The following is an 11651-nucleotide window of genomic DNA, read 5'->3' as shown; positions in this document are numbered from 1 at the left end:
GCTTTCGGTCACTGAATTACACACGTTCATCGACCCTTCTGCGGAGACTGCTTGCGTGTGCGCGGGGTGGGCGAGGGTGGGCGGCGGACTCTACCCCTGGTGGTTGTGAGCCCATTGCCGCTCCGCAGCAGGAGCTCTCGGAGGAGACGCCCACCGGCCCCTCCCTGGGGCCCCGGCGGCCCCGCCCCGCAGTTCCCGTCACGTGCCGCCGCACCGCCCAATCAGCGCCTGCAGCGCGTGGGCTCGGGATTCAAACTGCGGCGCCTCGGACTCTCCGGGATCTGCGCTGGTGTGGCCGCGGCTGCCGCTGCGTGCGGGCCATGGAGCACCGCATCGTGGGGCCGGGGCCATACCGGGCCACCAAGCTGGTGAGTGTGCATGCGGGGATCCGGACGAAGCGAGGCCCCGGCCTGAGTGCCGACCGCGTATTCGTCAGTCCTCGCTTCTCCAGGGCAGGCCGGGCCCGGGTCTGGAGGCGGGACGTGTTTCGGGTCGGGCGGCGGTATTCTGGACGACGCTCAAAGAAATGTTAACCGGGCCTGGGGCCCAGCCCGTCCAGGGTGGGAGCAGCTTCGATCCCGAGACGTTGGCTGGGTTCTCGCCAGTCAACGGCGCCTCCCTTTTTAAAGCGCCCGGAAGACCAGGGTGACACCCCTCTCTCCTAACCTGTCCTCCGGAATCCAACGCCCCAGTCCGTAACTTTAGGGCCACCCGCCGCCTGGAGCGTGTCTCTGTCCCGAGTGTCACTTGTGGTGACACTTGAGGTTCTTTCTAACGGTGCCCAGAACAGAGGTGGATCGCCCTGACTCCGTTTCCGGCTCCTGACGTTTCTTTTTCTGTGAGCACCGACCTAAATAAGGAGGGTGGGCCCGGACTTATGGTTTGAAAGAGCCTTTGCAGACCCTGGTCCAGGGTGCTGCCTGTTTTCCTGGGAGAAGAGCTTTGGTAATCAGAGTTCTAAGGCGTACTTGATTTCTTTGTGACCTGGAGCAAGTGATTTTAGCGATTTCATAATGGAGTAAGTGGCGATAATTTGGTAATGTCTAGAGCAAGTTTTAGACGACTTTCTATGAAAGCTTAAAGGTGATTTGGGAGGAAAGGACTGCTCCCCTTGGTCTGTCAACACTTCTGGCCACAGCTAACTTGGGAATTAGGCTCATTGTTCTATGCACCCCAAGGGATATCCAGGAAAAGATGAGAACAGGATGGAAGGAGTTACTGTACTCATCTTTGCAAACAATGCACTACAGACACCCATAATGATTCATTCATTGAAAAAAAATTCAACACATATAAATTTAGGTTTTCCTTTGGACCTGCCTCTAAGAGGTATGGATGCTGGTAGCAGGGAACAAATAGGATTTTAAAAAACCTCTTTTCATATCTGCTTCCACTTCACAATTGCCTCTACCACTTGAAACCATCTGGGGTCAAGGCTATTGGTAGGTCCATCTTTAAGGATGAGATACAGGTTGTGCTTTATCAGGGACTTTCAAAAACTTTACTATTCTTTGTGGAGGGAAAATAACACTCCCCTACTGCCAGTTTATTCACAGCACTAATGCAGGGGAAATAGAGAGAGACTCTGGATCTTGGGGTAACCAGTTCTCATTCTTCCAGCTTTAGACTAAAAAAATAAATTACATGATAATTGGAACTGTTTTTTAATCTCATTCACAGAATTGTGTGAAGTACCACTTTTTAGAGATGCAGAGCGCCTATGTGAAAGGCATTCTTGATTCTGAGTCACATTAAAATATTATCAAAGGAATTTACAAGGAAAAGTACCCTGTTCTTCAGAAGTCTTCAGCCTCCAAGAAGTGATATTCAAGTCAGATTTAGCCAAGACTGATCAAGTTAAGTAGGAAATTAAATTATGTGAATAATTAATGAAAATACCTAAATATCACCAGAATTTCCTAGGTAGTCAATTCAGTTCTCAACTTTATTCTATTTGAGAATCTTGATCGTAAACTAAGATTTTTGAAAACACAGAAAACAATAGCCATTTTTTTTTTAAGTGAGTATTACTGATTTATCAATGATCTCCGTAGTCTTTACAGGTACTTTCCCCTCATTGTAAAATCTCTGTTTCCCTGAGCATAATTCTGTTGTGCTTTACAGCTTTCATCAGTTAAATCATAAAGTTTGTGATTAGTCCTCTCTTTATTTACCTGCCCCAGCTCGCCTTTCCTCCCTGGCTCCCAGCTTAGCATTTCCATCTTCTCCCAACATCATCCTGAACCTAATCTTCAGGAAAAGCTTGGGAAAATCCTATTGGTACACAAAGAGCAGGCGTTTACTTCCTCCTTTCATGGCTCACTATACTTTCTCAAACCATGTACAGCTCCATTTTCTAAGGCACCAAAGTCTTATCTGAAAATAGCATTTTATGGACTAGGTAAATTTCTATGGCCAAAATAAAATGACAGACTCTGTAAGTCAATTCATGGTGAATATGGAAGCTAATTAGCAACTTATTCATCTTCACTGAAATAGCTTTCATTTTAACCCACATATTAAATAGTTCATTAGTTAAAAAGAAATAATGAGAGGGCTTCCCTGGTGGTGCAGTGGTTAAGAATCCGCCTGCCAATGCAGGGGACACGGGTTCGAGCCCTGGCCTGGAAAGATCCCACATGCCGTGGAGCAACTAAGCCCCTGTGCCACAACTACTGAGCCTGAGCTCTAGAGCCCGCGAGCCACAACTACTGAGCCCACATGCCACAACTACTGAAGCCCATGCGCCTAGAGCCCCTGCGCTGCAACAAGAGAAACCACGACAATGAGAAGCCCTCGCACTGCAACGAAGAGTAGCCCCTGCTCACCGCAACTAGAGAAAGCCGCGCACAGCAATGAAGACCCAACACAACCAAAAATAAATAAATAAATAAGTTAAAAAAAAAAAAAAGAAATAATGAGGAGAAAGAAAATTGCTTTTTCTGAAAACTGCTTAAATCTACTGATACTTTCTTTGAACTTAATTCTGAGTTGTCTGTATCTTCTGATGCAACTAGTGAACTTTAAAAGACTTACAGCCATCACTGAATCTGAGAGTTTGAATGGACTCTAAAGATTATCTAGTCCAATTCCCTCATTTTATTGAGGCATAAAGGGGTGAACTGACTTGATCAAGTTCACACTGCCAGTATGTGGCCAGTACATCTAGATCTAGCGTTTGTTTGCCTCTGAAGTCCCTGGCCAGGTGCTATATTATAGCACTACTATCATAATATTTTTGATATTAAGAAGTAAAGGAATGGAATAAATATTCAAGAGAAAAGAATAGGAAGCACATTTCAACACTCAGTATTTGTCATGTTGTTAAGCAAAAACAGTTGTATGATTTTTTTTAATATAAATTTATTTATTTTTATTTATTTTTATCCTTGGCTGTGTTGAGTCTTTGTTGCTGCATGCCGGCTTTCTCTAGTTGCGGCGAGCGGGGGCTACTCTTCCTTGTAGTGTGCGGGCTTCTCATTCTCTTGTTGTGGAGCACGGGCTCTAGGCACGCGGGCTTCAGTAGTTGTGGCATGTGGGCTTGGCAGTTGTGGCTTGCGGGCTCTAGAGCTCAGGCTCAGTAGTTGTGGAGCACGGGCTTAGTTGCTCCGTGGCATGTGGGATCTTCCTGCACCAGGGCTTGAACCCATGTCCCCTGCATTGGCAGGTGGATTCTTTTTTTTTTTTTTTATTTATTTTATTTTATTTTTTTAAAGGAATTCCTGTGTTATTATTATCATTTTTTATTTATTTATTTTATTTTATTTTTGGCTGTGTTGAGTCTTCGTTTCTGTGCAAGGGCTTTCTCTAGTTGCGGCAAGCGGGGACCACTCTTCATCGCGGTGCGCGGGCCTCTCACGATTGCGGCCTCTCTTGTTGCGGAGCACAGGCTCCAGACACGCAGGCTCAGTAGTTGTGGCTCACGGGCCTAGTTGCTCCGCGGCATGTGGGATCTTCCCAGACCGGGGCTCGAACCCGTGTCCCCTGCATTGGCAGGCAGATTCTCAACCACTGCGCCACCAGGGAAGCCCGGCAGGTGGATTCTTAACCACTCCGCCACCAGGGAAGCCCCAGTTGTATGATTCTTTATGCCTTAAACTAGGGGTTTGAAATAAACAAAAAATGTTTTTTAATCACAAAACAAACCTGTTTTGTCCCCTTTGCTATAAAGATTCTCTCGTAATATGTCATTGAAACAATCACATTCTCAAGCTTTATCTAGTTCTTTGTTGACGAAGGATATTTTCTTTCTAAATGTTACTGAGGATAGTGAGTTATTTTAAAGACAACTTTTTCCTTCTTGGCAGAGTAGCCAAATAGCCACTGAATTATATTTGGAAATACGTGGGAGCAGAGATCACGGTCCTTGCTAGGTTTTGAAAATCTAAAGTGTCTCATGGATTGAGTAAATATCCTAATGTTAAATGCTATTAAAAATCAAAATAAATAAATTCAAAATTCTTTTTATGAATTTTTCTAAAAAAGAGATATGAGTCTTTGATAAACATGTCTTCTTAGAAAATTTCTAGTGTAAAATGAAAACTAGCTATCACCAGATTAGCTAAAAAACCAATCAGAATCCTAATAGATTTTTTTTCCCCCTGTGTGGGGGTGCATTGAGTAGAAAGCTCATACAGAAGAGTAAAAGTGGAGGAATTAAAAGGTTTTAAAAAAGATGAGTATAGGTGACTTTGACCTACCAGAAATCTAAATTTAGTATTAATAGACTGTAATCACACCAGTGTAGTATTGTTCAGGAATAGACAAATAGCTCAGTGGGATTAAAGAAAAAAAGAGTTCAGAAACAGAATCAAGGACTTCCCTGGTGGTGCAGTGGTTAAGAATTAGCCTGCCAGTGCAGGCGAGCCTGGGTTCGAGCCCTGGTCCGGGAAGATACCACATGCCGCGGAGCAACTAAGCCCGTGAGCCACAACTACTGAGCCTGCGCTCTAGACCTCATGAGCCACAGCTACTGAGCCTGTGTGCCACAACTACTGAAGCCCGCGCACCTAGAGCCTGTGCTCCGCAACAAGAGAAGCCACCGCAATGAGAAGCCCACGCACCGCAACAAAGAGTAGCCCCTGCTCGCCACAACTAGAGAAAGCCCGTGTGCAACAACGAAGACCCAATGCAGCCAAAATAAATAAATAAATAAAAATTAATTAAAAAAACAAACAAAAAAAAACCAAAATAAAAAGTTAAAAAGTTAAAAAAAAATAAAGTAAAACATTAACAGTTTCAAAGTTCTTTCATAGCTGTCTATTAAAAAAAAAAGAAAGAAACAATCAAGAAAGGTAGTATGTAAGGTAGTTTACTATTTCAGTTTAGTGAGACAAGGGAGCATAATTGACTCTCCATTTGGGAGAAAATAAAGTTGGAGATCTCCTCCCTCCTACCATAAAAAATTTCAGTTGAAGATTCAAATATTAAAATCCCTGTAAAATATTAAAAGAAAAATTTGATAAATATTTTTAATATCTCAGGATAGGGAAACTTTCCTAATTGAGGGAGTAAACCCTGAAGCTATAAAGATAAGAAGATATATTTGTTTTCTTAAAACAATATAATCATCAGCGAAACCTTTATATAGCTAGACGCCAAATAAACAAATTGATAAGTCAGGAGAAAACATTTCTAATATATTTGAAAAAGGATTAATATTCCCTATTTATATTCATTCAATACATACTTATTAAATACATGTACTGTATGTCAGGCACTGTCCTCAGTTGTGGGGATACTGAACTGAGCAAAATAGAGTAACTTTCCTGACTTCTATGCACTTAGATTCAAATTCTAGATTTAAACAGTTCTTAAAATTAAGTGAAAGAGAAAGACAACCCAGAAGAAAAATGGCAAGTCTCAAATGAAGAAATAAAAATGACTGAAGATAAAGGCAGAAAAATACAAACAAAATATAAAGATACCATTTCTTGTATATAGATTGGCAGACACAAGAATGATAATATCTAGGAATGGCCAGAGATAAGACAGTAGGCTCATACAGCATTGGTGGGAGTGTGAATTGCTACAACTGGTTTAAATAAGCTGATACCCTTTAGAAATGTGTTCTATCAAAAATAAATAAATAAAAGGATTGATACGTTAGGTTATGTAAACAAGGATATACTTGTGAAACAACAAACTGGAAACAGCTTCATGCCCATTAGTTGGAAAATGGTTGAATAAATTATGGAACTCATTCATCATAAAATGGGCTGTATCTATAGGTACTGACACAAATATATCCTGGTATGTTTAATGCAAAAGCAAGTTGTAGGATAACATGTACAATATGGTTGATCTCATTTCTTCAAAAAGGAAGCAAACAGCGACAGTGGTAATAAACAATACATACATACAAAGGGAAGGATTCTATATATGTGTGTGTATGATTAATAGATATGTGGGATTGGAGAGAGACAGGGCAGACTCTTTTGTATATATTTCTGCATTTAATTTGTTACAGTGTGCATTATTCTGTAATTAAAGTGACAGTAGAGGAACTGCTAACCAGCTTGAGTCAAATAACAGGCATATTTACTTATATTTTGAAATATTGGGTCCCAGAGAGCCGTATCTTCATTCTTTTATTAAGTAATGCATAAAGTACTATGCATTAAGTTTATCAATCAACCTAAAATAAATAAAACTCTTTTTTATTAACTCTTCTTGCCTCCCCATCTCCCAACATATATTAATCAGGACTGAAATGCAAGCTTGGTGTCAGCAGAGAACTGAAAAAAAGACCCAAACAACCAATGTTTAAAAATATGTGGAAATGGGGGCTTCCCTGGTGGCGCAGTGGTTGAGAATCTGCCTGCCAATTCAGGGCACATGGGTTCGAGCCCTGGTCTGGGAAGATCCCACATGCCGCGGAGCAACTAGGCCCGTGAGCCACAACTACTGAGCCTGCGCATCTGGAGCCTGTGCTCCGCAACAAGAGGGGCCGCGATAGTGAGAGGCCCGCACACCGCAATGAAGAATGGCCCCCACTTGCCACAACTAGAGAAAGCCCTCGCACAGAAACGAAGACCCAAAACAGCCATAAATAAATAAATAAAGGAGTTCCTTTAAAAAAAGAAATGTGGAAATTGTTTAAAGCTATGTTGAAGTTCATAGGTTCTTGTTATAATGAAATGACCACTCGAGAAGGAGAGCATAGAGCAGGTTTCCAGATCTTATTATGAGGCTAAATACCTGAGTGACATGTGCCAACTTGCCTGTCCTCTTTGGATCTTGATTTTGCCCCACAGTTTTCTTCTAGCTCCAGAATAGATTGAACCTGTAATTTGTTTTAAGAGATTATCCTGGGAATTTTATATATTATCCTTACGCTTGAGGAATGCCTTATCTTTCACAGAGGGCTTTCGTAAGCATGATCTCATGAGACGTCACAGTAACCTGGTGAGGGAGGTGGGCAGAGAGTGAACTTAAATCAACGTTCATGGGCTCTTCCTGGGCTCTCTTTCTGCTGTTCATTATTTCATTCTAGCCAGTTTGCCCTGCTTCTCCTCTGTTTACATTCAAGTCCCTCTTTCATCCACTCACTTCGTTTCTTCTTCAGCTACCCTTCTGAATCTCTTCCACATTCAGTGTACCAGTACAATCAGCTAGTTCATATTTATCAACTTTCAGGTTGGTAATTTAAAATTGTGGATTGCTCTCAAGGAGGATTTTAATATATGAGCATGTGTGTGTATGTGTATGTATATGTGTGTTTTGTTTTTAGCCCTTTATTCTGCTTAACACGTACAGAAAAGCACACAAATTATAGGCGTACAACTCAGTGCATTTTTACAATGTGAGCGCCCCATTTAACCAATGCCCAGAGCCCAGATCAAGAAATATGACATTACCAGCAGCCCAGATGTCCCTCTGCCCCTCCTAGTCTCTACCTCCATACAAATTAACCACTACTTTGATTTCTAATACCAGGGATTAGCTTTTGTCTGCTTTTAAACTTTATGTAAATACAATCATATAGTACTTTTCATATCTGGCCTTCTTATATCAATTATATTTTATCTATGTTATTCATCTATGTTATTGCATGTAGCAATAGTTCATTCTCATTGCTGTGCAGCATTCCATTGCATGAATAAATCAATTTGTTTATCTGTTCTTATGTTGATGGATATTTGGGTTGTTTTTGTCTATTAAGATAGTGCTATTATGAACAGGGTGGCTTTTGGTGAACATATTTCTGTGGCATATATACTTAAGAATGGAATTGCGGGGTTATACAGTGTGCATATAATTTCCAGTTGTTCCACGTTCCCTTGATAACACTTAGTATTGCCTGTCTTTTTCATTTTAGCCATTCTGTAGGCATGTAGTGGTATTGCATTATAGATTTCTTTTGCATTTCACTGCTAATTAATGAGATTGAATATCTGCATATGTTATGGTAAATTTGGAGATTCTTTTATGTGAAGTGCCTGTTTAAGTGTTTTTCCATGGGCTCTAGGCGTGCAGGATTCAGTAGTTGTGGCTTGTGGGCTCTAGAGCGCGGGCTCAGTAGTTGTGGTGCATGGGCTTAGTTGCTCCATGGCATGTGGGATCTTCCCCGACCAGGGCTCGAACCTGTGTCCCCTGCATTGGCAGGCGGATTCTTAACCATTGCGCTACCAGGGAAGTCCCCTTAAGGCAGTCTTTTACGGAAAAACTGCATTCATTGTCTTAAATATTTGGGACGTAATAACCTTGTAAAAAACTCAATCGATCACTAAATGCATTCCTCTCTTTTTGCCCCTAGTGGAATGAAACAGTTGAGCTTTTTCGCACCAAGATGCCGTTACGGAAACATCGCTGTCGTTTCAAAAGTTATGAACGTTGCTTCACGGCGGCCGAAGCTGTGGATTGGCTACACGAGCTGTTGAGGCGCAGCCAAAACTTTGGTCCCGAAGTGACCCGCAAACAGACGGTCCAGCTGCTAAAAAAATTCCTGAAGAATCACGTTATTGAAGACATCAAGGGAAAATGGGGCCAGGAAGACTTTGAAGACAACCGTCACTTGTACAGGTAATGGCAACAAGTCAGCTCCGAAAGGGAGGAGTTTGGGGAGGACCAGTGGATCTGGTCAGTCTATTGAAACTTCCTCATGTGAAAGAACTTACTTGTCCGTGGGCGTGATGCTTCTACTTGTGATTTGTTGGGTGGAGAACTGAATCTGCTGCTACAGTAAAATTGATTGCAGTTTTTCTTGGTGCTCTTTTCTTCATAGAGCACCCCTTAAGTAGTCTTTTGTTGCAGTGGCTTTTCAGTAAGGAAGCCTTTTTGTGCCTTTTGCACGCTGGGAGGATGGCTATAGTAGCTTAGTACCTCTCCTGGGGAACCTGAAATGGTGAAACAGTAGTTCTGGCTTGCACTTTTCTGAGCAGTGTGAAGGTGTGTGTTCAGGGAGTTAGTGGCAGAGGCGTCTGATCTTTAAGCAAAGCTCAGGCCTATAATGAAGAGTTGTACTAGAATTCCCCGATGTCTTAGATTAACCCTGCAGTGCGTGTCTGCTTTTCCCTAAACATTTTTGCTCATGTTTTAGTGCTGTTTTATGATTGCTCACTTACTACCACCCAATAATCTGAGGGCAAGGATGTCTCTCTGCTGACACTTCTGTCCTCACTGCATGCTAGACTGTTCTATTGCTGGAGGTGGAGGAGAGCTGCCTAGGATTCAGGGAATGGGAGAACACTAAAGAGGAATGAAGTCACACGAGTCCAGAAAGAGGAATTGTTGAGCTATCTACAGAGAGGGCTACCAAAGTACTAAGAACCTGAGAGGTATTAAATGAAGAAACGAAGATATTTGCTGCCTTTTACTGCAACAGAAGAATAAGGAATGCTCTTACAGCACATTCAGTGAGGCATTTTGGGGTCACTGGGACAGCTGGGTTTGAGCAGAGAAAACGTGACTGTCTCCTACCTGAGTCATTTCTTTGGTCCTTTGGGGACTAGGAGCTGAGAAAGGCCGCAGAGCAAGGTGAGGGTGGTCACCAGACCAAGGCGAAGGCCAGACAACTTCGTATGTCTAGGATCTAACTTCATCACGGAATTTCATCAGCAGTCTCCCTCTTCTAGATGTCAAGATTGTCAGCTGGGCAATTAATTGTCTCTCCATTTGGCAGTTACTTCTGGCTTGCTGATCCAACTTTTAATTAGAATCTTGGGTGATTTTAGCCTGTTCTGAGACCATAGTGCTTATTAGTATCAGGCAGTGGAAACTCTATCCTTGGTTCCACATGCCATACTTCATTGGGGATTCTTTTTTTTTTTTTTAAATTGCCTATGTTTTTTTAATTGAAGTATAAGTTGATTTACAATATTATATTAGTTTCAGATGTACAGCATCTTACTAAGTTCTTACTTAGAACTTTCTTAGACCTTAGTTCTAAGGTCTAAGAAAGGAACTGATACCAACACCACCGGTGATGTGCCAGACTCATTGCATAGTCGTCATTGAACTCAGCACATGTAGATGTTGGTGGTATTATCTTGATCTTAAAGATTAGGAAATTAATGAGGCCAAAGTTACTGACTTGTCCAAAGTCACTCAGGTAGTAGTAAGAGTCAGGATTTAAACTGAGGTCTCTATCTCTGAAGCCTGTGTTCTTGTGGCGTGTCAGACTGCCTCCATTGCCACGGCATGAGGTTGACTAGCTTATTAAATAAACTAATAACTGAATGAGTAAACAGAATCATAAACAAGAAACATTTAGTGTAGTCAACACACGTTCATATATTCACAGAATTCCAGTAATGTATTAAGTACTATGTAATACATATTAAGTGATCAGCTGTCTTCTCAAGTAAAGGAGGTAAGGTAAACATAATCAGCTTAAACACTTACATAAATATAGCAGGGGATAGGTGGTTTCCTGGGTCTGTGAATTACAGAAAGGCATAGTTAGAGAAAGCAACATGAAATATAAAGACTCTTAAGAGTATTTTTTAAAGACAGAAATTACATACACACACACACCACAGGAGAATTTTATAACAGAAATGATGAGTGAAGCTTTTATTTTGGAATGTGTCAAATCTTATTTTTAGTTTAAAAACATGTCATATTTGCTGTGTGACTGCATTTACATTTGTTAACTATGATTTTATTTTTCAAGAATCCAAGAGTTAAGTATAGAAATTAGGGGGAAATAGTGAATTTTTGTGTGTAAGAAAGGAAAGTAAGATCCTAATATCTGAATGTCCCTAACAGAGGAGATTTTGCAGAGAAGGGCCCAGAGCTATTTACTGAACCACTCTTTGCTGTTAGTAACGTGGGTGACTAGAAAGAGAGCTGGACTGGCTGCCAGAGGAGACAATTTTAGATTTCACTAAAGGGTCCTCATAGTCGAGCCATATGCTGTCATCTGTGTCTTACAAAGCTTCGTGGCCCCAGACTTTGGATGAAGAGAACCAGTGACACTACCTTGTATTTTTATAAGAAATTTCAGTTTATGAAGCAATTCTTTATGATCTCATTTGATCTTTGTGACAACCCCGTATGGTAGACAGGGTGGATAGTTCATCCTCAGAGAACTAGACAGTTGTCTCTTTGAAACCTCTAAACAAAACATCAGTAAATTCCATGGTGATCATTGAATCGGCCCATTTATGTATGGGAACAGACAGTTCCATAGGATTATTTAAACCTAA

General features: G+C 41.5%; 1 protein-coding gene across 2 annotated transcripts in view; it reads left to right on the top strand.

The window, feature by feature from the left end:
* The first annotated feature begins 270 nt into the window (after positions 1 to 270).
* The window catches only part of DEPDC1B (DEP domain containing 1B), a 111011-nt gene continuing 99630 nt past the window's right edge, over positions 271 to 11651 (top strand). For both annotated transcript variants that reach the window (XM_068533027.1, XM_068533018.1), the window contains exons 1-2: positions 271 to 368; positions 8759 to 9024. In XM_068533027.1, coding sequence (XP_068389128.1) covers positions 321 to 368; positions 8759 to 9024 — 314 coding nt within the window. In that variant the 5' untranslated portion in view covers positions 271 to 320. The remainder of the gene's footprint in view (positions 369 to 8758; positions 9025 to 11651) is intronic.

This window comes from Eschrichtius robustus, chromosome 2 (assembly GCF_028021215.1).
Source record: "Eschrichtius robustus isolate mEscRob2 chromosome 2, mEscRob2.pri, whole genome shotgun sequence".
Classification (NCBI taxonomy): domain Eukaryota; kingdom Metazoa; phylum Chordata; class Mammalia; order Artiodactyla; family Eschrichtiidae; genus Eschrichtius; species Eschrichtius robustus.
This window is presented reverse-complemented; position numbering and strand designations above follow the sequence as displayed.